Below are 27,753 nucleotides of genomic sequence, written 5' to 3'. Positions count from 1 at the left end.
AATAACTGAGGCAGAAGAACGGATACGTGACCTGGAAGATAAAATAGTGGAAATAACTACTGCAGAGCAGAATAAAGAAAAAAGAATGAAAAGAACTGAGGACAGTCTCAGAGACCTCTGGGACAACATTAAACGCACCAACATTCGAATTATAGGGGTCCCAGAAGAAGAAGAGAAAAAGAAAGGGACTGAGAAAATATTTGAAGAGATTATAGTTGAAAACTTCCCTACTATGGGAAAGGAAATGTTAATCAAGTCCAGGAAGCACATGGAGTCCCATATAGGATAAATCCAAGGAGAAACACACCAAGACACATATTAATCAAACTATAAAAAATTAAATACAAAGAAAAATATTAAAAGCAGCAAGGGAAAAACAACAAATAACATACAGGGAAATCCCCATAAGGTTAACAGCTGATCTTTCAGCAGAAACTCTGCAAGCCAGAAGGGAGTGGCAGGACATGTTTAAAGTGATGAAAAGGAAAAACCTACAACCAAGATTACTCTACCCAGCAAGGATCTCATTCAGATTCGATGGAGAACTTAAAACCTTTACAGACAAGCGAAAGCTGAGAGAATTCAGCACCACCAAACCAGCTTTACAACAAATGCTAAAGGAACTTCTCTAGGCAGGAAACACAAGAGAAGAAAAAGACGTACAGTAACAAACCCAAAACAATTAAGAAAATGGTAATAGGAACATACATATGTAAATGGATTAAATGCTCCCACCAAAAGACATAGACTGGCTGAATGGATACAAAAACAAGACCCATCTATATGCCGTCTAGAAGAGACCCACTTCAGACCAAGGGACACATACAGACTGAAAGTAAGGGGATGGAAAAAGATATTCCATGCAAATGGAAATCAAAAGAAAGCTGGAGTAGCAATTCTCATATTGGACAAAATAGACTTTAAAATAAAGACTATTACAAGAGACAAAGAAGGACTCTACATGATGGTCAAGGGATCCATCCAAGAAGAAGATAATAACAATTGTAAATATTTATGCACCCAACATAGGAGCACCTCAATACATAAGGCAAATGCTAACAGCCATAAAAGGGGAAATCGACAGTAACACAATCATAGTAGGGGACTTTAACACCCCACTTTCACCAATGGACAGATCATCCACAATAAAAATCAATAAGGAAACACAAGCTTTAAATGATACATTAACCAAGATGGACTTAATTGATATTTATAGGACATTCCATCCAAAAACAACAGAATACACATTCTTCTCAAGTGCTCATGGGACATTCTCCAGGATAGATCATATCTTGGGTCACAAATCAAGCCTTGGTAAATTTAATAAAATTGAAATCGTATCAAGTATCTTTTCCAACCACAATGCTATGAGACTAGATATCAATTACAGGAAAAAACCTGTAAAAAATACAAACACATGGAGGCTAAACTGTACACTACTAAGTAACCAAGAGATCACTGAAGAAATCAAAGAGGAAATCAAAAAATATCTAGAAACAAATGACAAGGAAAACACGACTACCCAAAACCTATGGGATGCAGCCAAAGCAGTTCTAAGAGGTAAGTTTATAGCAATACAATCCTACCTCAAGAAACAAGAAAAAGCTCAAATAAACAACCTAACCGTACACCTAAAGCAGTTAGAGAAAGAACAACAAAAAAACCCCAAAGTTAGCAAAAGGAAAGAAATCATAAAGATCAGATCAGAAATAAATGAAACAGAAATGAAGGAAACGATAGCAAAGATCAATAAAACTAAAAGCTGGTTCTTTGAGAAGATAAAATTGACAAACCATTAGCCAGATTTATCGAGAAAAAAAGAGAGAAGACTCAAGTCAATAGAATTAGAAATGAAAAAGGAGAAGTAACAACTGACACTGCAGAAATACAAAGGATCATGAGAGATTACTACAAGCAACTATATGCCAATAAAATGGACAACCTGGAAGAAATGGACAAATCCTTAGAAAAGCACAACCTTCCGAGACTGAGCCAGGAAGAAATAGAAAATATGAACAGACCAATCACAAGCACTGAAATTGAAACTGTGAGTAAAAGTCTTCCAACAAACAAAGCCCAGGACCAGATGGCTTCACAGGTGAATTCTATCAAACATTTAGAGAAGAGCTAACACCTATCCTTCTCAAACTCTTCCAAAGTATAGCAGAGGGAGGAACATTCCCCAACTCATTTTACGAGACCAGCATCACCCTGATACCGAAACCAGACAAAGATGTCACAAAGAAAGAAAACTACAGGTCAATATCACTGATGAACATAGATTCAAAAATCCTCAACAAAATACTAGCAAACAGAATCCAACAGCACATTAAAAGGATCATACACCATGATCAAGTGGGGTTTATCCCAGGGATGCAAGGGTTCTTCAATATATGCAAATCAATCAATGTGATACACCATATTACCAGATTGAAGGATAAAAACCACATGATTATCTCAATGGATGCAGAAAAAGCTTTCAACAAAATTCAACACCCATTTATGATAAAAACCCTCCAGAAAGTAGGCATAGAGGGGACCTACCTCAACATAATAAAGGCCATATATGACAGACCCACAGCCAACATCGTTCTCAATGGTGAAAAACTGAAACCATTTCCACTAAGATCAGGAACAAGACAAGGTTGCCCACTCTCATCACTGTTATTCAACATAGTTTTGGAAGTTTTAGCCACAGCAATCAGAGAAGGAAAAGAAATAAAAGGAATCCAAATCGGAAAAGAAGAAGTAAAGCTGTCACTGTTTGCAGATGACATGATACTATACATAGAGAATCCTAAAGACTCTACCAGAAAACTACTAGAGCTAATCAATGAATTTGGTAAAGTAACAGCATACAAAATTAATGCACAGAAATCTCTTATATTCCTATACACTAATGATGAAAAATCTGAAAGAGAAATTAAGGGAACACTGCTATTTACCACTTCAACAAAAAGAATAAAATGCCTAGGAATAAAACTACCTAAGGAGACAAAAAACTTATATGCAGAAAACTATAAGACACTAATGAAAGCAATTAAAGATGATACAAACAGATGGAGAGATATACCATGTTCTTGGATTGGAAGAATCAACATTGTGAAAATGACTATACTACCCAAAGCAATCTACAGATTCAATGCAATCCCTATCAAACTACCACTGCCATTTTTCACAGAGCTGGAACAAAAAATTTCACAATTTGTATGGAGCCACAAAAGACCCAAATAACCAAAGCAATCTTGAGAAAGAAAAACGGAGCTGGAGGAATCAGGCTCCCTGACTTCAGACTATACTACAAAGCTATAATAAAAGCTATAATAATCAAGACAGTGTGGTACTGGGACACAGAAATATAGATCAGTGGAACAGGATAGAAAGCACAGAGATAAACCCATGCACATATGGTCACCTTATTTTTGATAAAGGAGGCAAGAATATACAGTGGAGAAAAGACAGCCTCTTCAATAAGTGGTGCTGGGAAAACTGGACAGCTACGTGTAAAAGAATGATATTAAAACACTCCATAACACCATACACAAAATAAACTCAAAATGGATTAAATACCTAAATGGAAGGCCAGACTCTATAAAACTCTTAGAGGAAAACATAGGCAGAACATTCTATGACATAAATCACAGCAAGATCCTTTCTGACACACCTCCTAGAGAAATGGAAATAAAAACAAAAATAAACAAATGAGACCTAATGAAACTTAAAAGCTTTTGCACAGCAAAGGAAAACATAAGACGAAAAGACAACCCTCAGAATGGGAGAAAATATTTGCAAATGAAGCAACTGACAAAGGATTAATGTCCAATATTTACAAGCAGCTCAGGCAGCTCAATATCAAAAAAACAACTCAATCCAAAAATGGGCAGCAGACCTAAATAGACATTTCTCCCAAGAAGATACACAGATTGCCAACAAACACACATGAAAGAATGCTCAACATCACTAATCATTAGAGAAATGCAAATCAAAACTACAGTGAGGTATCACCTCACACCTGTCAGAATGTCCATCATCAAAAAATCTACAAACAATAAATACTGGAGAGGGTGTGGAGGAAAGGGAACCCTCTTGCACTGTTTGTGGGAATGTAAATTGATACAGCCACTATGGAGAACAGGATGGAGGTCCCTTAGTAAAAATAGAACTACCATATGACTCAGCAATCCCACTACTGGGCATATACCCTGAGAAAACCATAATTCAAAAAGAGTCATGTGGGGCTTCCCTGGTGGCGCAGTTGTTGAGGATCTGCCAGCCAATGCAGGGGACACGGGTTCGAGCCCTGGTCTGGGAAGATCCCACATGCCGTGGAGCAACTAGGCCCGTGAGCCACAATTGCTGAGCCTGCGCGTCTGGAGCCTGTGCTCCGCAACAAGAGAGACCGTGATAATGAGAGGCCCGCGCACCGCAATGAAGAGTGGCCCCCACTTGCCGCAACTAGAGAAAGCCCTCGCACAGAAATGAAGACCCAACACAGCCATAAATAAATAAAAAATAAAATAAATAAAATTTAACAACAACAACAAAAAAAGAGTCATGTACCACAATGTTCATTGCAGCTCTATTTACAAGAGCCAGGACATGGGCGCAACCTAAGTGTCCATCGATAGACGAATGGGTAAAGAAGATGTGGCACATATATACAATGGAATATTACTCAGCCATAAAAAGAAACGAAATTGAGTTATTTGTAGTGAGGTGGATGGACCTAGAATCTGTCATACAGAGTGAGGTAAGTCAGAAAGAGAAAAACAAATACCGTATCCTAACACATATAATTGGCATCTAAAAAAAAATAGAAAAAATGGTTCTGATGAACCTAGGTGCAGGACAGGAATAAAGATGCAGACGTAGAGAATGGATTTGAGGACACGGGGAGGGGCAAGCGTAAGCTGGGACGAAGTGAGAGAGTGGCATGGACTTATATATACTACCAAATGTAAAATAGATACCTAGTGGGAAGCAGTCGCATAGCACAGGGAGATCAGCTCAGTGCTTTGTGACCCCCAGAGGGGTGGGATAGGGAGAGGGGGAGAGAGATGCAAGAGTATATGTATAACTGATTCACTTTGTTATAAAGCAGAAACTAACACACCATTGTAAGGCAATGATACTCCAATAAAGATGTTCAAAAAAAAAAAAAAAGTCCCCTGTCTGCCACAGTCTAATTAAGATACTAGTGACTTCATAATGAATAGGTGAAATAAACATTTAGGAATTCTAATGAAATTAGTTAGAAGTCTTGAGTAAATATATTTCTCTACTATAATGTGCTGGCTTTGAAAAAAATTATTTTATTTGAAGTGGTTAGTTTCTAAAGAATAACTCAAGAAAATGGTTTTGTTATCTCTTTTGAAATGTTAATGATTTTGTATTAGAAAATAAGAAAATCATGTCCTCTTTTGTTACAAACCTTTGTGATTAAATTATGATTAAATTTTTAGCCATGAAAAGAAATAGTTTGTGAATACTAGTTTGTTTATAGTACTAAGAAGGTTGCAAGGGAAATGATTGGGCTACCTAAGACAAAGAAATTATTTTAAACATCTTTAACACTGTTTTCATAACAGTCATACCAAATAATTATTCTAGCAACAAATAATTGTTCTAATTCTGTGCAAACTACAAATTATACTTGATGTGGCCGTACTTGTTTATCTACGTGAACCCTGGAATAATGGTGCTGAAGAGGACTCATCTAGTGACCAAATCTGTATTTGACCCTTGAAGGAACCAGGTTCCCCGAAAATGTGCATCTGAAAGTAATGCAACACTAAAAATCTATCTTGCAGTTTGAACTTCTACGTTTTCATAACAGTTTCTCATGTTCATTCCGTGTTCTTATCTGCATTCCAACTTCTTCTCCTGGTATTATGTTTATTTATTGAAAAAATATTACATACAGTGGCTGCTCTATATGAGGTAATGACCCAGGCACTAGCATGAGACAAAGCCCCTGCCCCCAACGGGTTCACCTTTGAGTGGAGATGAGACCCACACCAGTTGAACTAAGCCATAAAACAGGAGCACATGTGAACTAGTGCCACGGAAGCTATAGAGTGCTGTGGAATTTCATAGGAGGAGGGGGGATCACTGGTAACCTGCATTAAATAAAAAAATGATAACAAGAATCTTTTCAGTTGCTTTGAGTTTTTAGGGAAATCCCTCAGATTTCTGGGCTTCAACTTTCTTACTGACAAATGTTGAGTAAAAGCATAACCTGTAATCCATGACTGGTTTGAGGGAGATGACCATTCTAAAATGCTTGTGATCAAAGGTTTTGAAATTCGAGACATAATTCAGTTCAGGGAGAGGCCAGTATTTGGCAAGAAAAGACAATTATGTCTGCCAGTACTATCAGGGCCCTTTTTCCTCTGCAGAGTTTTAACATTTGTCTGAATTTGGGAGGGTGAATGCCTAAAATGAAAAATTGTTATCTTCCTTTTTATGAGCAGAAACAACTTTAGACTATTAACCGTTTGTTAGAAATAAAAGTTGGCACAGAATTTGGAATGATTATTACTAAGGGTAGACCCCCCAGTTTGGGGGTGGATTTCATTTTATTTCAAGTAACATTACTGTGAATGTAAATCTCTAGCTTTCTAACCTTGTATGCAAAATAGCAAGCTGTTAAATACAAGTTTTAGGTAGGTATGAAAAATTAACATACAGGAAATAAATTATTATTTCACTGTATGTAGCAACTACTAAGAGGAATTCATTGAGACTTTAGAGGGAAACAATGAACATACCTAGAAATTGGAAAGTAGCCTTTGTTGGCCATTTAAAGTAAGGAGAGTTGATTTAGGTCAAAAGGAAAGGAAAATGTCCTGGGATTGAAAGTTAAGTGTTATAAGATGCCATTAAAGGGAGGTTGTAGAATCTCCTTTTCTGGAAATGTTTAAAAACAAGACAGATCTTCATCTCTCAGGAGAAGTGTTGAAGTTCAGTCCTGCCTTGAGGCAGGAAGATTAACTGGATTACGCCTGTGTGGTCTCTCAAGTCTTTGGAAGAGCCCTTGAATGCAGTAAATATTTCACACTCTGTTGGCTGAAACTGTTGTTTCATAGCTGTTCGTTTTAACCTTGGTTGTCATAAGACCAGAGTGAATGTTTGTATAAATAACAAAACTGAATTTGGATTTGAGGTTGATGATGTAAGTTGTGTGTGTACCTGAATCAGTTTTAAAAGCATTAAAGTACATGTAGTGCTGAAACTATTCAGAGCATAAATAAAGTCTTTTTTTTTTTTTTAATTTATTTATTTTTTGGCTGTGTTGGGTCTTCGTTTCTGTGTGAGGGCTTTCTCTAGTTGTGGCAAGCGGGGGCCACTCTTCATCGCAGTGAGCGGGCCTCTTACTATCGCGGCCTCTCTTGTTGCGGAGCACAGGCTCCAGACACGCAGGCTCAGTAGTTGTGGCTCACGGGCCTAGTTGCTCCGCGGCATGTGAGATCTTCCCAGACCAGGGCTCGAACCCGTGTCCCCTGCATTAGCAGGCAGATTCTCAACCACTGCGCCACCAGGGAAGCCCATAACTTAGTCTTTTGATGATGTGGAAAGTACCTTCTTTCTTGCAAGTTCTCAATGACAGTAATCATTTAATAAATAATTAGAAAGCAACTACTATGGACAGTGCAGGATACAAATATGAATTAGGTATGGTTCCTGCTTTTAAGGATCTTTGTCTACTAGGGGAGATAAAACATATGCACACATCATATACATGATAAGTGAAAAATAAAATAATTGGGATAGGAGTCACACAAAAAAAGGATTAAACAGTGTTGTGAGAGTTCAGAGAAGAGAAAGCAAATCCCTTTGGGTTTAACCAAGGAACACTTCCTGGAAGAAAAATATATTGAACTGGGCCTTAAGGAGTATGAAGCATTCTGAAGGGTGGAAATAAAGAAAATGACAGAGGTGGAATTGTACTTAGCAACTCCAAGGTACGGAAAGTTCAGCTGAAGCTTAAGGAAGTTGGGAGACATAGGCTGGAAGGGTCTCATATGGCCAGTCTCAAGTGCCAGGTCAAAGTGCTTGGGTTCTGATTGCTCAGTGCTCACGATCCCTTGGCAATGATTAAGCATTAAAGGGTCTCTGTCCCTTTAGGATTGTAATTTACCATTAGAGTTGCAAGGTGGGGGAAGGCTGTAACAAGGAGCCTGTGAAAGTCACTTCTGAGTCACCTGAGCCAGTTTGCTTGAGGAGTATGCTGAGAAACACTGGTTTCAAGGCACGTTCATAGGTGTTACTCTCCTCACCAAAAGTAACTGAGAAATAAAAAAGTTACACAACTAAATGGGTTTATTTGCTGGAGGACTTTTCAGAGACTTTAATATTGAGAATTGCATAGAAAATCTTAAGCAGGGTAAAATATCTACCATTTCTGATTGATGCAATCTTTATTTCATGGACTGTCTCATGAAACTGCTGTTCCTTGGTGCGCACTTTGGGGAACGTTGCCCGACGCGTTTGCGAATGATGGCTGGAACGTGAGTGGTGGTCATATGCGTGGAAAACAGTGATTAGATGTGTGTCCTTGTGGAGGCAGCATCAGCCATTCCTAGTACATAGTAGGCATTCAGTAACTATGCAGAAAACTAAAGCATGCGAGAGTGAATTATTGATTTATTAACAATACTTGGCCCAAGACTGGGTGTCCAAGATTTCCGGGAACATGGGGAGTTTTGACAAAGCTTTGGCTATGCTAGAAATGGTAGCATCATGGAAAGTTAGAAGGAACTGGTTTAAATGAAAGTTGATCACTTTAGTGTTTCTTGTGACGCCATGGAAGGTCTGGCTGGAGAGTTTCAGCAGACGCTGGAACCGTGGACTTGGGAGAGAAGCCATTGTTCTTTCTAACTAAATGTATCATTTAAAAAATTTTGGCTAAGATGTCTCCTTGTTTGAATTATGGATAAGTAGCAATTTCTATATGCACCTTAGTCTAATACAAGAAAATAACCATCAATTTAGTCTGAAAGAAACTTCAGGGTTAATAAAGCATCAAACCTATGGTGTTTTTTCGTTTTTTGTTTTGTGTTTTTAATAAGACAGTAGCAGGCACCCTCATCTTCATCAGTGAATTTTTTTTCAGTCTGATTTACTCATGGAAGTTAATTAATTTTTAAGTTTAATGTTTTGTTCTTTCATTCAGGTATTTGCGTTTGATTATTGCTTTTGGTCCATGGATGAATCTAACACTACAAAATATGCTGGTAAGTTGGCTCTCTCTCTGCATTTGACGGTTGGGCCTCTGGCCTCTTCTTCCATTATGTCTGTTTTCTTTAATTATTCTGGAGTTCTGTTTTTCCCATAAAATTTGCACTCATTCTTTACAATTCTGGCACGTGGGCTTTGAAGTCAGTAAGATTTGGTTTTAGGATCTGGTTCAGCCATTTACTTGCTGAGAAGCCTCGGACAGGTTTTTTCCCAAACTCATTAAGCTTCAGGTTCTTTACCTGAAGGGGGTATGAAGTGTCCTCAGAGGTGTTCCAAGGATTAGAGATAACGGGGGACCACCTCAAGCCGTCAGTGGAAGCTGTTGTGGTTCTCACACGAAGAGGAGGTTTAATGTGCTGTGCCTTTCCTTGCCTCTAACTTTCAGGGAAGGCACTGCTCCGTTTAAGCAAGCAAAGCACAGATGCTGTTGGTTTCCAGGGCCCCCTTGCCTCCTGAGTGTTCTAAAGTAGTCAGTGGTGATATGAACTAAAACTGTACATTCCTCGGGGAAACATTGCCTCAAGGCCCCACATTTTGCTATTGTTCTTTCCTTGAGGCATTTTATCCCTACTCTGTTAAATACAGATGACTGCTAATTTTATTTGTGATCACAGGTGAATCTTCACCTTTCCTAGGAGTTAAAATTACTTTATCTCAAGAGAGAAGCATTTGTTTTCGTGGAGGAAGTCTTTGTTCCTTCCCTTCTGACTGTGACCCCTTTTTCTTAGATATAGTCTTAATGAGCGTTTCCTCCTTATTTCTACTTACAAGAATGTCAGCTGAATGACTTTCCCATTTACGAAAGAAAGAAAGAAAGAGAGAGAAAGAAAGAAAGATTGAAAGAAAGAGAAAGGAAGGAAGAAAGAAAGGAAGGAAGGAAGAAAGAAAAACAGTGAGGGGATGATGGAGAGGATGTAGATCTTAAAAGATTAGAGGGTAAAAGAAGTTACTTGCTTGTAGGAAATTTTGTTTATTGATAGCCTTTTCCTTGCCATGTAAAGCAAATCTGTTGAGAAATTATTTGATGTATAATTTTTTCAAAAGTTAATGGCTGGAACTAGGAAAATTCCTTCCATTGCTCACATTGGGTAAATGAGCCTTTCTTTCCAAACATCATTCCTGCAACTTCAGCAATGCACTTTATTAATGTGAGTAAATAGTTCTTATTGTTGGTTGTAATTAATTTGTCTTTTTTTCAGTCCTTTGGGAGTCTATATAATAAATTCTGCAGAGCCTAGGAGAGTCGGCCTTGACTGTTAGCACAGTATAATTTTGTGCTGGTTGTGTGCTTTTGGATTTAAGTAAACAAAAGTAAAACACTTCATACTGTGACAGAAACAGAGGAGGACAAATGCTATGGCTATACAAAGTCCAATCTCTCACTCTGTTCAGTTGATATTATTCAGGATATAGTCAGATATAGCTCCCTGAATTAGAACTCTTAGGCAATTGTCAGATACTTTAGAGGACTCCTCATCACTTATAGATAAAAATCTGTACTCTTTGGATGACATTTAAGATCCTTTATTTTATAGCCCCGTCTACCTTCCCCACCCTCTGCTCCCTGACTCCCCACCACCCCTTCTATGCTCCAGCCCAGTGTTTCTTCTTATTTCACCTAGGAAGCCAGAAAGTCTCAGAATAGTTCCTTAAGTATTCATGAAACTTCTACTGTGTGTGCAGCCTAGGAAGCCCTTGAGAAATTATAACCTAAGTTGGAAAGCAAAAGAATGCATGACAAACAACAGTAAACATTTTGAGATAGTATTTAAACTCTAAATTTTACAGGTTTTAAGTACTATAGAAAACCCAAGGAGAGGCGAAATGTGGAAAGACTGAAGTTGCCTGGGAAGGCATCATAGAGGAGATGGGACTGAAACTGGACATAGAAGTTCAGCATAGATTTAGCCACGGGGCAGTATGGAGGGCATCCAGACGAGAGGAAGCAATACGGTGTCAAGGAAAGCACACGGACTCTGAACTCCACCCTGGGTTTAAGTCTCAGGAAGCTTGCTTTGGTTCTCTTAGACAATTTAATCTCTCTGAGTTACAATTTCTTTTCTGTAAAATGGGAAACATGGCAGTGATAATACCTATCTTATATGTTGTTATAAGGGTTCAGTAGGTAACTTAATGAGCTGACCAATGGAAGGTGCCCATAAATGATACTTCGTTTGGCTTTTCTGTAAGTGAGGATGCAGAAGTGGGAGTGAGCATGGTGTATAACACTGGTCTGAGCAAAAGATGCATTTTGGGGGGGAATCAGTGGGAGACCTACTTGTACGTGTTAAGTGAGGCCAGATAATAGGAAAGTTTAAAAGCTAGACTAAGAAGTGTAGATGATATGGTGAAAAATAGGGGAGGGGCTATTGGAGTGATGGGGTTAAAATAATGCTTTAGGAAGATTGTTTTTCTCTTTCTTTTCCATATCTCTACAATCACATCCTCCATTACTGCCCATAGAGACCATTCTAGCTTTCTGCAGTGTATCACTCATACCTCTGAATGTAGGACATACTTTTTTTTTACTAGAGATAATTTTATTAAGTACAAATGATAAAATTAAAATGTGAAACTCAAGATTTCTGTAGCTCTTCATTACAAATAGTATGTGCTGAAGTATTTTAAAAGATAAAAATGATTTTTAAACATTTTGATAGCTTAAACTTTACTAAATTTTAGCTTGCATGATCACATCTAATACCATGTTCCTGGTATTAGCCCTGAAATAGGATTCTCTTGGTCGATGGAGCAGAGTCTATTTACAAAATGTGAGGAGACAGTTTCTTATTCTTTAGGTATCCCCATTATTGTACAAATTCTGTGACCACCTCAGCAAAAAGTAAAGTTCTTGCTTGCTATTCTTTCAGGGTTTTTTGCACTCATTGTAAATAATTTGCCTAGTGAATATATTACTAGTAGATTAGTTGATTGGTTTCTATACTAATATGATTTCCTTTCTCTTTTTTTAAATTTAATTTTTATTTTATATTGGAGTATAGTTTGATTTCCCTTCTCTTTAATAAAAAAAAAAAAAACAGTTCCTTCTTAATTGTGAATAGAAACATTAAGATAGAAGCATTCATTCTCTGATGGGACATAGAAGAAACGGAGAAGGGGAAGCACATAGTTCCTGAAACTGACCTATTTGTCAGACTCTATGAATAATGGCATCATTGATACTGAATCAGAGCTCTTGAGGCAGCTCTCAAAACTTGGGGGGCAGAGAGGAGGAGGGAGAGGGGAGAGAGATAGATGAGTGCATGGATTGAAAGAGCAAAGAGAGGCTCTCAGTTTCATGGGGTGTGTCAAATGTTAAATTCTCAATTATGTTTTATGTTACTCTATTCATTAAAAGCTATAGCAAGCAAGAGCTTCCACTCTCGGACTGATTTAGAAACCCATAATTCTATAGTAGGTATAATGGCACTGCAGTGGGTTGGGTGGAGTGGTGGAAGCATGTGGGCTTTTAAATCGAACTGCCTGGGTTCCATTCCTGCCTCCCCCACCTTTTATCTATGTAAGGTCGGGTGAGTTCTGTTTCCTCTTAGGTTAAATAAGGCTGATAATAGTTCTGATCTCATAGGGTTGATTTGAGGACTAAATGACCTGTTCATGTAAAGTACTTAAACCACAGGAAATGCTCATTTAATATTTATCGTCGGGGCTTCCCTGGTGGCGCAGTGGTTAAGAATCCGCCTGCCAATGCAGGGGACATGGGTTCGAGCCCTGGTCTGGGAAGATCCCACATGCCTCGGAGCAACTAAGCCCGTGCGCCACAACTACTGAGCCTGCGTTCTAGAGCCCAGGATCCACAACTACTGAGCCCGCGTGCCACAGCTACTGAGCCTGCACTCTAGAGCCTGTGCTCCGCAGCAAGAGAAGCCACTGCAATGAGAAGCCCGCGCCCCGCAGCGAAGAGTAGCTCCCGCTCACCGCAACTAGAGAAATCCCGTGCGCAGCAACGAAGACCCAGTGCAGCCAAAAATAAATAAATAAATAAATTTTAAAAATATTCATCATTATCTTTATCACTGTCACGTTGTAGCAGTAGTAAGGATAGTAGCATCAGTCCTTTGGAGAGAAAATGCATTGTGTGTGCTGGTATTTATGAGACCTGGTTTTGCCACAAACTGCTAAACTTTGGGGATGTCTGTTTCTTCATCTGTGAAAGGAGGATATATAGCCTACAGTGATCTCAGATCTCTTCCAGCTCTCAGATTAAACATGAATCAGACATTTTATGCTGGCCACACAGCTGTTGCAGTGGACTTTTCAGAGTCAAATCAAAGGCTTGTTTGTTAAGCCATTTGAATTGCATTGAATCATGCTTTGAGACATTTCACAATTTAAATATATTATCTCTTATTAGCACCTTTTGGTTAGCGAGTCTGTGCATAATTCTGGATCTTTAAGCAAAAACCCTTGTGCCAGGGCTAAGAAAAAACAGAAGTAACCTGCAAAATTAGGCACCCAAAGCATGGCATTTCTACATAAATCCGTTTCCTCTCCCCAAGCCCATATATACATACACATAAACATAGATCAACATTTAGGATTATAATGATATTATAGTGAATACTGATAAACTTGAGAGCATCATAACAGATAATAGGCCTTTTTAAATGTTTAAATCACTACTAATTTCATTTAAGGGCTTCTCGATAATAAATCAATACATTTTTTATCGCTGTCTAAAATGTGTCATGTTGGTTAAATAACAATGACTTCCAGTAACCTTGGTTTTGCTTTTCTTATTAGCAGGAGAATATTTTTCATAAACCTGTTTTTCTATAAATCTTCATACTAAAAATAAAAATCAGTCTAGTGGTGGCATATCTGGGTATCTATATGGACAAGAACATTTCCTGACCTGAGAGATTCTAAATTGTTGACTTAGAAATTATATGACAGTTCTCACCATATGGTATGTTGCTCAGATTTGCTGAAACCTGTGTTTTCAGGCATTGTAATACCCTGCAATTCAGGAGAAATGTTCTACGTCTGATTCTTGTTCTGCTAACGTTGCTTTGTACCGTGAAGGGACAGCTGAGTGCCTCCTAGCTATGGCTGTTGCCGTGGGGAGAATAGCCATGTTTGATTCTGTTCCTATGATGGGAGAGTTTATGGGCTCAGAGGTAGAAATGATTTCTGTTTCATATTGTTTAACTGTGCATCAAAATTTACATTCTAAGAGTTGACAGTAGCCAAAATAGAACCAATTTTTTAAGCAGACTTCCAAAATATTTGTTATAGCATATTGTATTGATTCATTATTTTACTATTCAAGTGTATATGAAGACCTCAGCAAGTGTCTTGTGTAGAATAAATACTCATAATTGTTAGCTGTTAAGTTTATCAAAACTGTGGAAGTTTTCCCTGTGGTTATGAGAAGCAGTAGTAGTTGACTATGTGAAAAGTTTGTTAGAGATTCACTATAAATGGTGCATGCCATCTTAAAAGACATTTATGAAACACTGACTGCAGAATCCTTCTAGATTTTTCTTTCTCTTTTACAGTCTTACAAATTCTTACCCATACCTAATCTGACAGTTCTTTTAGGGGCTCACCTAAGCATCCAAACTAGTTTTCTTAGAACCAGCAACTCTCTTTTTGCATTTGTTAATTATGTAATTACAGAGAAGTGTAACTGGCACAAACCAGCTCAGGAGCAAACACAACCGACCCTTTGTGAGAACATAACTCAGCTGGTGGGAGTCCAGAGAGTTGTCTACCAGTTGGGTGATTTAGTGTGCAGTAAGCATGCATCAGTGTATTTTACAGCTGGAAGAGAGAATGTTAATTGAGAGAATCGGGTAAGTGAAGGTCAGTTAAGAAAAATTTCTCTGAGATAAGTGAGCTAGGCTGATACTGTTACGTTTTTTACAAGAGTGTGTGTGTATGCTTCCCTTTCTTCTCACCTCTACTCCCAGATTTTTTAATCCCACCCAACCCTGCCTTCTTCCACTTTCCTTTCTTTGTCAGCATCTATTCCTTAGAGTATATCTTGGCGCCCAGAGACATCACTTAACTTAGCTAGGTGTGTTTAGAGGAGTAGATAATAATAACAACAGTAGACAATAGAGTTCTGAGCACTAGTTTCCCAGCACTGTGCTCATCCCTTTACCTGCAGCAGGTCATTTAATTGTCAAAACACCAAATGAGTAGAAACTGATATTGCCCCCATTTTACAGATGAGGAAACTGAGGTTCAGAGAGGCCCTGCTACTTGTAAGAGAGCTGAAAGCAGTGGTAAATGTGGATTTGGGTCAGTGACAGTTATGTGTGAAGATTTTATGGATTCTACTGCAATCCCAGGCTCTCCTCTCTTCTCTCTCATCCCAACAAGAGGGCTGTGCCTAGGGAATCATGTTATTGGAGTACTCTGGCTTGGAACCTAGCCAGGAATAATACTATTAGCATTCTCCCTCCTGTCAGAAGTTCTCCAGAGTCCTGAATGACTGTGTTTGGTTTGGGCTTTGTTCTCACCTCCCCTCAAGTGCTGTCAATCTTGTGCACCCCACAGTCCAGAAGAGATACTGAGTCAGGTCTGCCTCTGTGTCGGAGGGACACAGTGGCAAACACTGTCGAGCAGGTAGAGGTGCAGAACAGCTGCTTTTTCAGCAGTTGTTATATGTGAAAGTACCCTCCTGAATCACTCCAAAATGCATTCTCTGTGAGACAGTCCTCACAGCTCTTTCATCCGGGGCCCCGACGCCTGACCCCTCCTCTGTGACTCAGCCACTTTATACGGCAACAAAAAAAGGAGCTGAGGTTCACTGCCAGCTCATGACTGGCCTCAGCGCTGTCAGGGGGTGGAAACATCCATCTGGGCGAGTCACCCAGGCCGTGCTGCAAGGAAGGCTCCTGAGGACTGCAGTGCTGATGGCTCCCAGATGCCACTGCGGAAAATGGCCCCGTGTCTACCCTTACCCTGCAGGCCCAGGTTCTCAGGGTCCTTTTACCAAGCCCCTTAATGACAATCTTCTATAGTTTATTAAAACTTAAATCTCCTGTCATCAAGTCAGGCCTTTAAAGCCCTAGTTCCTTTATCTAAGCTCCGTAGTTTTTGGTCATTTAACTTAAACCAGGTTTAAAGTCACCGCATGTGACAGTTTCTGAGGGTTGCACTGTTTGAGGGAGAGATTACCTGAAACCTCGTCCAACCTTGGCATTCCTCACCCCTTCAGGTATGTGTGAGGTGCCTGACTGGCCTTGCACTGTCCAGGTGCTCGGATTTAGAGCTGGGCCACCTGCCAAGTCCAGACTCATCACAGTCGCTGGGGCTGTCAGCCTGGTTAGGAGTGGAAAAACACCCTCACAGACGCGCAGGCCAGGAATTCCAGATCATAAATATTGAGCTTAACCATTTTTTTTTTCACTCTTAACTCCAGTGAAAAAAGAGCTGGGGAAAAGAAGGAAAACTGGGGATTCTGTTTAAAATGATAAAATCGTGTTAAAATCCTGGCTGCTCTTCCACGTCACTACCTTAGAAATATTCCGTGCACATGTCACGTCCAGCCTTGTATCTCCATACTTAGTGCTTTTGTCAGCCATGATCTATGTGAGACTGCCTTGGTTCATGCAGATTGTGAATAAAACAAGGTTATGCCCTCTTATTTTGTTCTCCCATTTCCTAGAGCATAGCCCACTGTGATGTTTCACCCTGTTCCTCGAAAGCAGTCAAGTGTCAGCATATGCATGATATGCACTTTCCCTCCCATCCCTAGTTTCTATTCTTCTGTGCTTTGCTATCAGGGCCCTGCTGCAGTGAGAGAATTACCTTGGTTACTGAGCTCCCAATGCACATGCCTGGTAGCTTTGAGGCCATTGCTGCTGTTCCCAGGAGGGACAGGTTACGCACAAGTGTGGAGACTCAGGGTGTTAGCTTTTCAGAGAGCTGTATTATGTGTGACTCAGGGTTGGGTGGGTCAGGTCTGTGACTTTGCTTGCAGAAATTCCATACAGGAACCCTCTCTACTGTTCTAACATTGTGTTGTGGTTGCTTTGGGCATGCCTGGGTTTTAAGACTTGTCCACACAGCTATAGGAGTCTAATCATAAACCCCACAGAGGAAATTGGCATCTTGGTCATGGTTATGAACAAGTGAGGTCAGATTTGCCCTGTGGATTCCCTGTGCCAGGCACGTGGAGCTGACTTCTGCAGAGTGGCCACCTCCTCTCTGGCAGGGGTCCTGCGGAAAAGTCACAGGCTCCTGGGTTGGACTGTGTTGTGCCTTTGTGTGGTTTGTCTGGGATAGAAACAAATTCTCATAGATCCTCTTGCTTCCCTCAGGACTTCTGAACTTGCCCTTCTGTTTCCCTTCTGGGCTGGTACATATTTCCTTAGACAAGTGGCACTTCGTTCCATTTGAGTGTGAACTGGAGTCAGGAAACATTTAGGGTAGGGATAGTGCATCTTTTATGGATTCCCTGATTTCCACTATCCAGCATAAATAGCTCTTTTTGTGTGTGTGTATGTGTGAACTAAGCTTCTAAAAGCAGTTGACAAATTGCTTTTTTTTCTATGCTGAAAAAAGGGACTGCTTTGTTTAAATAATAAAAAGGAACAAAGTAAAAAGAAACAAATAAACAACAACACCTTCAGTCTTTTGGATAAACCAGACTCTCCTTAATAGACTGTATAAGGGTCTTTGATGGTTAATATTTTCTCTCCATCACAGAGTGAAGTGTAGCCACTGTTCATGTTTCATGGAAAACTGGTTATGCTGAGGAGGACAGAAGACTGTATAGAGTCTACAGGGCATTTTTAGGCTTTGGTCGACAGTCTTCGCTTTTTTAAAATAATCGTTTGTTTTACCAGTGGTGGCTGAAAGTCACCAAACCAAAGAATTGATTAAGTATAACCCCAGCAAGGGATTCATAGAGCTACAAAGGCACCAGAATAAAAAAATAAGGGGAGCTCTACAGAGTATGTTTCTATTCAGTTTTATTGATATGATTTATTTAGTTGTTTTTTTCCCTCTACCTGTCTGAGATATCTTAATGTTATAAAAGGTAAATATTTTTCCTCCACTGGACAACATGGGTTGGCGTATTCTGACCCAGATAATAATTAATGATACTGTTCCTTCTTCCTCTCCTCATCATGACCCCCCCCAACACATACACACACATTCACACACCCCCTTCTTTCTGTCACGTGTGAGTGTACCACCATTACATTTCGTCAGTGGAATTTTAAAGGTGGGACCACTAGAGGTGCTAGAGAAATAGCAATAAATGATTCCTTTTATTTTTTTTTCTAAGAGTAAGTGTCTCTTATCTTTAAAATTGGATTGCCTCACAGAATTGTTGCAAAGATAGAGGAACTATTGAAGGAGAAATAATTAGATGATTACCTCCTTTCCTGCACCAAAATTAATTATAGTTGATTAAAGATTTAAGAGATGGTATTAATTATGGATATTAGCTAAAATATATTCTAGACTTATAATGGCCATGCACTATGGCAAGTGCTTTACTGTACTGCCTTATTTAATCATGCCAGCAACCCAGTAAGAGAGCAACTATTATTCCTGTTTTACTAGTGAAGGAGATCTTGCCCAAGGTTACATAGCTGATAAGAAGTAGAATTCAGATTTGGATATAAAACTGGAAAAACCAAAAACAAAACTAGAAGAAAATATGGGTGAATAACTATGTAATTTGGGGTAATAATAATCCAGAAAGATTTTGGAAGCATAACATATACCGTAGATGAAAATCATAAAGGAAAAGATGAGAGATTTGAATATGAAAGACCAAAAGCTTTTGTATGACAAAGAACAACATAAGACTGAAAGGTAAATGACAGATTGGGGAAAAATATGTACAATATATAATAGACCAAAGGTTAATATCCTTAATATATGATGGATATTTTAAAATTAATACTTAATCCATTACTAAACCAATTGATTTATAAAAATAAACATAGGACCCAAATAGTCAACTTACTAAAGAGTAAATACAAATGGACAGTAACCTAAGGAAAGGAAAATTTAAATTTAACAAAACAAAAGGCTTTTTTTTTTTTTTCTATTAGTCAAAGCCAGGAAGAATGATAATAGCCAGTGTTGTTGAAGGTGTAGAAAAAAGATTCATGCATTGCTAGGAGAGTTAGTAATTTGATTTTTTTTTTTGGAGTTTTGCCTAGTAAAGTCAGTAGAAAAGTGTACAAAGATAAATGTGTAAGGATAAATATTGCAGAAGAAAAGAAAAAGGAAATAATCTAAGTATCTATAATAGGTTGTATCAGTTAATAGATTGCATCAGTTAAGTATACAGTGGAAATTAAGCAGAGCTATTAAAAAATGTTAATGTTGATGAATCTTTGTAGAGGTGGGAAAGTATTCATTATTTCTTAAAAGATAATAAATTTCCCTTGAGACATGAAGTCATAGTGGCAAAATGGATTCCATTCTCTCTAGAATCCAGTCTTGCTTAGATTTGTAAAAATACATGAACTTTACAATATGATTCTTTGTATTTTCCCTTTTATAAATTGTGTTTTGGGATAGCTATTTAAGGATGGAAAGGAGAAAAATTCTTTCCAGAAACACAGTATAATTGTTTTCTACTTTTTCATATTCCATTTTGTGTTTCCCAGAACGTTTTCCTTTCCTAGTTATAACTAAAACTATATTAAATACAGTAAATCTCAATTATATTCTGTCTGTCAAATGTAACCATAAATATCTAACTAAAAGAACTTGACTTTTGAGAAAGCATATTTGTACATTTATTGGAAATCAAAGAGACTGGTTTATTTTTTTCAGTCATATATATTTTGTTTCAATGTCTAGGAGGTAATAACTATGGGTGTCAGTAAAAGTGTAATCTGTAATTTTTATCAAAATTATTCGATTAGTTGTTACATATTATGTTGACACGTCTGTTCACACCCCAGGGCCTTATTTAACAAAGACTATTGTAATCTTGAGGGGCTCATTAGAATTTCAAAAACAGCCATACTTTAACCAAAGTGTAAACCCTACAATTAACTTTTTAAGTTCAACCAACAATATTTTGATGCCTCCGTCATCACTAATGAGGAAAGGGACGCCCAATTAAATACACATTAGTCTAAGAACAGTAGTGCCACCAGAACAATTCAGTAAATAAGAGTGTATACTGTGTGTCAGGTACTCTGCTAAGATGCAACAGCTCCTGTTTTCAAAGGAGTTCACAATTCAATGGTAGAGACAGACATGGGGAAAAAAAAAATACTGCAGTGTGATGAGTTCTGGGAGTTTGTTTTAAAAAGAAACATACCACGGAGACCAGAGGTGGGAATAACTGATTCCCAGTGTCATGAAGCCTGAGTCACTGATTATGGATGGGCCTCAGTCCATCTGGGAGGCAACGCCCACAGGCCCTGCCACTCGCTGGTGGCCCCATCTTGGGCTAATGACTTACTCTTTCAGAGTGCTGCCCTCACCACCCCCCCACCACCATCTCCTTATTGATCACAATCCATATCTAGGTATTGCAAGGGTTCAGCAGTATAGAATATGGAAAGTGCACTGCAAACGGGGCAGTTGACAAAAAAATACTTTTTTTCTTCTTAGCAGCATAAATAATAAAGGTATACAAGTTAAATAGGTTAATTTGTATCCTATTTAGTATCCGCAATAATTTGGAAATAGGCCAAGCTGAAATTCATTCTTGTATTTTTTATATCCTGGAGCATTCTTTGATCATTTTTTGTTTCTAGTGCAATTTTAGTATACACACCCTGGCTGGTGGTGGTGTTGGTTTTTTCACCTGACACATCATAAACCTATTTCACGTAGCTCTATAGCATTCATTCTTGTTTTTTTTTTCAGTTAATGATTTTTTTTTTTTTATGGCAACTCTGCAAGACTGAGTAGATCTTTTTTTTTTTTAAGAGATTTATTCCAGACTTTTATTTCTTAATTTCTTTTGAGACAGGTCTTCCATTGAAATCACTTCCAAAAACCCAGATTTATAGAATTGCCATTACATGATGCTATCTTTTATTTTTTTTTAATTTAATTTAATTTTATTTATTTATTTTTGGCTGTGTTGGGTCTTCGTTTCTGTGCGAGGGCTTTCTCTAGTTGCGGCAAGCGGGGGCCGCTCTTCATCACGGTGCGCGGGCCTCTCACTATCGCGGCCTCTCTTGTTGCGGAGCACAGGCTCCAGACGCGCAGGCTCAGTAATTGTGGCTCACGGGCCCAGCTGCTGTGTGGCATGTGGGACCTTCCCAGACCAGGGCTTGAACCCGTGTCCCCTGCATTAGCAGGCAGATTCTCAACCACTGCGCCACCAGGGAAGCCCCAGTTAATGATCTTTGGTTTTAAAAGATGATTCCTACCAAGGAAAAAGAAGACTTGTGATTTGCCCTTGCAAAAACATTGAGAAAATAATTCCTCATAATTCCAGCCTACTCAGCATCAGAAGCAGAAACCAGAAAGTAATCCATTTCACTACCTGATAAAAGAACAGATATAAATCCTTGATTGGTTAATGACTTCAGGCTCTGTGAAGCCAGGGTGAAAAGCTCTTTGACCACAGTGCTTCTCTGCAGTTGAGTCCTTTCATCAACTCAAGCTCTTGCTTTTTTCCAAGTTACTAAATATGAATCAAAATCATGAATTACAGTCAGGATATTTGACCTAGCCAAGTCTTAAAGCGTCTTGTCCCCATCCTCACCCTACTCCCTTTATGGGGGCTGGTTAACCAGTGTGGAAGATCAAACGAGATTGCTCCATTCATCTGTTTGTGCCAAGAAAGCGGTGCTTTTTCAATGCCTTTGATGGCACTTGGGTCCTGGCTGAGGACCACCATCAATTCTCACAAGCCTGAGCACAGGCTCTGTTTAACTCCCCATCTTCTGCGCTACAGGGCTTAGGTCCAGGTTTAAGCCTGTGTTTTGGCATAGGCCTTGGGAATACACGTGGAATAAGGAAGGTCCTTTGAGAAAACACGTGAGAAAAGAATATCGATGTGTATGAAAGATCAGCAACAGGATGGGTCAGATATTTTCTTAGCACAAGACTCTATCATACTTAACTATAACATAAAAGCATCTTTTTATTGGACTATAGTTGATTTACGATGTTGTATTAGTTTCAGGTGTACAGCAAAGTGATTCAGTTATACATATACATATATCTATTCTTTTTCAGACTCTTTTCCCATATAGGTTACTACAGAGTATTGAGTAGAGTTCCCTGTGCTATACAACAGGTTCTTATTAGTTATCTATTTTATATATTGTAGTGTATATATGTCAGTTCCAATCTCCCTATTTATCCCTCACCCCCCTTTATCCCCTGCTAACCATAAGTTTGTTTTCTACATCCATGACTCTACTTCTGTTTTGTAAATAAGTTCATTTATACCCCCTTTTTTAGATTCCACATATAAGTGATAATCATATGATATTTGTCTTTCTGCGTCTGACTTACTTCACTCAGTATGACAATCTCTAGGTCCATCCATGTTGCTGCAAATGGCATTATTTTGTTCTTTTTTATGGCTGAGTAATATTCCATTGTATATATGTACCACATCTTCTTTATCCATTCTTCTGTTGATAGACGTTTAGGCTGTTTCCATGTCCTGGCTGTTGTAGATAGTGCTGCAGTGAACATTGTGATGCATCTTTTCGAATTATGGTTTCTCAGGGTATATGCCCAGGAGTGGGTTTGCTGGGTCATATGGTAGTTCTGTTTTTAGTTTTTTTAAGGAACCTCCATACTGTTCTCCGTAGTGGCTGTACCAATTTACATTCCCACCACATAAAAGCATTTTTGAAAGTGTGTCTTCAGTGGATAAGAATTTTGACAATACTTTATTATCCTCCGAGTTTATGTGTGTGTGCACGTACACACACATCTTTAGGTAGTCTTCACAACAAACCGTATTTTTAGGAAGCCTCTTACAGTTACACCCTTTTAAAAATATCCACATATTCCACCAACATGTTTTAAATGCCTCTGCAGTAGAAGTCCATAGTTGAGAAATAAGGTTATATAAATTTGGTATATTTTCTTCTGATCCAGTTTTTTCTTTTTTTTACTTTAGCACACATAGATATTACACATACATATTATTTGACATAAATTTTTACATTATATGTACAGTCTGAACATGACTTTTTTTTTAAACTCAACAATGTTTCTGAATTCTAACATTGTTTACACACATAGATTTGTTTTGCTTGTTTTTTTAAACATGGTGTGTAATATTCCATCATATAAAATACTCACATTTTACTTATCTACTACCTTACTAATGGGCATTTAACTTGATTCCAGCTTTCATTATTATAAATAATGCTGCCACGAACATCCTTTTACAGGGGTCTCTTGTGGGAGTGGGTCTCTAGGGCAGATGCCTCACAGTGGGTCAGAGAGCCTGGGCATATTCCTTTTTCTTGGTGCTGTGAGGTTTTCCTTGGAACGGCTGCATTTGTTTATTCTCCCACCAGCAGCTTATGAAAATACCTATTTCTTCAATCCAGCTATATTTGATACTGTCAAGGTTTTGTTTTGTTTTTTTTTTGCCAACCTAATGATTGGAAATATTATTTCTTTTTCTTTTAAATTAATTAATTAACTAATTTATTTTTGGCTGTGTTGGGTCTTCGTTGCTGAGCCTGGGCTTTCTTTTCAGTTGCGGCGAGTGGGGGCTACTCTTCGTTGGCGGTACGCAGGCCTCTCATTGCGGTGGCTTCTCTTGTTGCGGAGCACGGGCTCTAGGTGCACGGGCTTCAGTAGTTGTGGCACATGGGCTCAGTATTTGTGGCTCGTGGGCTCTAAAGTGCGGGCTCATTAGTTGTGGTGCACGGGCTTAGTTGCTCCGCGGCATGTGGGATCTTCCCGGACCAAGGCTCGAACCCTTATCCCCCGCATTGGCAGGCAGATTCTTAACCACTGCGCCACCAGGGAAGCCCAGAAATATTATTACTTGTTTCATGTTTACACTTTTAAGAGTCCCATTCTGCAACCATGATATGTCATAATATAACAAGAGACTGCTAAAATCAGATGCATCAAAGAAAAACATATACCCAGAAGCTTATGTTCTATTGCTTTATTTCCAAACGTAAAAGGAATTGTCATTTGGATAAAAAGATTAAACTGACTCATTCTTGGACAAACATTTATTAAGCATTTTGTACTAGGCACTAGGATTACAAAGATAAACAGATTATAGTCTGACATCCATCAGGGGCTTCTCATTCCAGTAGAGGAAAGAGGTACTTAAACCAGTAGTTTCTGCACAGAGGAAGGTGAAAATCACTTTAATTGTCTTAATGGTGGGGACTGAATGTTAGAAAGGCACCAATTTCAAAGAGTAGTAAATGCCTCGTTAAGTGTTTAAAAAGATTTTCACACCTTAATCTTTAGCTGGGCACTACTGTAGTATAGATGGTACATGACAGAACTCCCCCAAGAGCCACAGTGAGCTGTAGACAGGCTCACAGACGGGAACCTGTCCCCAAGTCCCCGCTGGGAACACAGGTGAGAGGTGCCTGTGCCCAGCACATCCCCTCCACCAGCAGTGAACAGTTGCTCAGCATCTGGCACGTACTCAGCACTGTGCTAGAAGCAGAGGCACACACACGCACCAAGATGTGGGTGCAGTTCCTGCTCATCAGAAGCTCAGAATCCAGGTGGGGAGATAAGACAATTTGTGTTGAATGACACTTTCATACTAACTCAGGAAAAGAAACTAAACCAAATTCAAATGATGCTTCCATATGGCCCGCAGACAATGGACAGGAGACTTGAATGCCTAGAGAAATGTCTTAGAGGGAAACAGTGGGTAGAATCATAAACTGATCCAGGTACTGAGCTATAGCGTAGAAGAGTAGATAAGCAAAACTGTGTACAATAAGTTCTTTAGGGCTTCCCTGGTGGCGCAGTGGTTAAGAATCCGCCTGCCAATGCAGGGGACACAGGTTCGAGCCCTGGTCTGGGAAGAGCCCACATGCCGCGGAGCAACTAGGCCCATGAGCCACAACTACTGAGCCTGCGCGTCTGGAGCCTGTGCTCCGCAACGGGAGAGGCCGCGACAGTGAGAGGCCCGCGCACCGCAATGAAGAGTGCCCCCGCTTGCCGCAACTGGAGAAAGCCCTCGCACAGAAACAAAGACCCAACACAGCCAAAAATAAATAAATTAATTAATTAATTTAAAAAAAAAAGTTCTTTAATCCACAGCCCTACACATAGTGGATATGCAATACACTTAACATCTTTATAGAGTGAGAGAATTTGTTAATGACTGGGGCTCGGTTATTACTGCAAATATGTCAGGAAAAATCAGTCTTTTTAGTTATTTTGTTTGTTTTGTTTTTTAGGTCAAGAAGTGGTTTTCAAGTGCCTTGGGGAAGGAATTCTTGAGAAAGCCTTTCAGGGGTATAATGCTTGCATTTTTGCATATGGACAGACAGGTAAGTAGCCACTTACAGTCGGTGATATTAAATGTGCGTTTCTGAAAACATAGATATAGAAAACACTTTGGGAAACCATAGAAAAATGCTTCTGACTTCACGGGTTTGGCTGAATTAGATGATCAAAAGTAATCCTCATTTTGAAGGTTTGACAGTTGTGGTAACTGAGTAATTTTAGTGTTAATGAGCAAAGCTAGTTTTAAACTATTAAGTGTCATTTTCCTAAATTATAGTTTTAACCTGTATTTGAACTAGGAAAATAGTTACCAGTTTCTCGGTATAAATGTTATAGTGAAAAACTGTAGAAAAACTCTTAGTATCGTCTTCTTAGTATCATCCAGAGGACTTCACCAGGATATTAAACAGAAACAGTCGAGTGGCTCAGCCATTCGCACTCTGAGCCACCATCATTTCAACTATAAAGTTGGAATAAATCAATAAATCATAACAATACTGCCTATTGTCACATCACAGGACAATTAGGGGAATATATATCAAAGCACTTTCACAAATGTGAAATATTGATATTTTGTGGGTAAAATACTGTTAATGTTACTTGTTGGTGATATTTGATATTTACTATGTGTGCTTTTAAAGATTACATATTTGTAGTTCTTACATTAGTACGTATCCATCTGTAAAAGAGGTGCCCTCTGGGTCTCACAGTGAAAGTCAAACTGGAGGCCGTGAGTATAATAGAAAGAATAGTAGCCTTGGTGTCCAAGGGACTGGCCTTTGGGGGCCGAATTGTCTACTTCTGCTGTGTGACCTTGGCTGCTGTGTATGAAACACTTGTGTAGTTGAAGCATTACAGTTTACTTTCTCTTCCATCCTCCTTTCTTTCTGCTTGCCCTTCTCCAGGCTCAGGAAAATCCTTCTCCATGATGGGCAGTGCTGAGCAGCGGGGCCTCATTCCAAGGCTCTGCTGTGCTTTATTTCAAAGGATCTCTCTGGAGCAAAATGAGTCACAGACCTTTAAAGTCGAAGTATCCTATATGGAAATTTATAATGAGAAAGTTCGGGATCTTTTAGACCCCAAAGGGTAAGTTAGTGGTTGAAATTAACCTTGTAGTAGGGGTAATAATTTTAAATGATCCTGAAGTTAAAGTTGCAGGTGAGTATATGTATTTGTATCCTTGGTCAGTACTCTAGTTTCAGTTCATTTACTGAGAAATCATCAGCTTCTCAAAGCCTGTTGGTATATCTAGTATTCATAGTTTATTCTATATTCATGTAGAAAGTTGCTTACATATGCCATTTAAAAGGATGTTTTTACTATTTTGTTATTTTTGCCACTATGGTTTATTCATAAAAATTGAGTTAAAAATGACACATTGGTCCTTCCATTTATGTTGGAAAGTAGCACCTCTAAATTGGAGGCAAAGTGGTTGAAGGTTTCAAATGACCCAGCCTAGGCAAGTCATTCTCTTCCAGGGATGTACACTGGAATCACTTGGGAGGCTTTTTAAGGATACACTGGCCTGAGCACCGCTCTAGAGCCTATGATTCAGTAGACCCAGGGAGAAACCAGGCATCTGTATTTTTTAAACACTAGGTGATAAAAACCAGATGAGTTTGTTTCATAGAGGAAGGAAAGGGCCATTTACCTTTTTATTAATTGAAATTTTTATTGATTTAAAAATAATACATATAAAAATTTAGAAAGTAGGTAAATGTAAGAAGAAATAAAAATGACCTATAATTCCATCACTCAAAAATAACTGCTGTTAACACTTTGGTGCATTTTGATCCTGTGTTTCAAATCTATGGGGTGGGTGTGTGGTATGCGTGTTTAGGTTATTCTCTAAATACAATTCAATATCCTGAATTTTTTATATAACATGATGAAAATATTTTTAAATGTTTTTAGCAGCTGTATAATCAAGGGTATAATTAGAGGTATAAGATTAAAATTATGGAGGGAAAGGAAGTGACCCAATCATCAGAAATAGTTTTAGTTATTAACTGTTTAATGCATATGAAAGAACATTTACAATATATGTAAGGTTTAAAGAATAATAAAATCAATGACTGTCCTACTCACCGTTTGGCTTAATAAATGGAACATGACCAATATTTTTGA

At 38.7% G+C, this 27,753-nt stretch overlaps 1 protein-coding gene across 1 annotated transcript in view; it reads left to right on the top strand.

The window, feature by feature from the left end:
- Window positions 1-27,753, top strand: part of KIF13A (kinesin family member 13A) — a 216,045-nt gene that overhangs the window by 108,705 nt on the left and 79,587 nt on the right. The window contains 3 exon segments of the mRNA XM_036868224.1: window positions 9,176-9,236; window positions 25,578-25,670; window positions 26,532-26,712. Coding sequence (XP_036724119.1) covers window positions 9,176-9,236; window positions 25,578-25,670; window positions 26,532-26,712 — 335 coding nt within the window.

Source organism: Balaenoptera musculus, chromosome 11 (genome assembly GCF_009873245.2).
Source record: "Balaenoptera musculus isolate JJ_BM4_2016_0621 chromosome 11, mBalMus1.pri.v3, whole genome shotgun sequence".
Lineage (NCBI taxonomy): Eukaryota > Metazoa > Chordata > Mammalia > Artiodactyla > Balaenopteridae > Balaenoptera > Balaenoptera musculus.
Note: the sequence above shows the minus strand (reverse complement) of the source record. Positions and strands in the feature narration are given on the sequence as shown.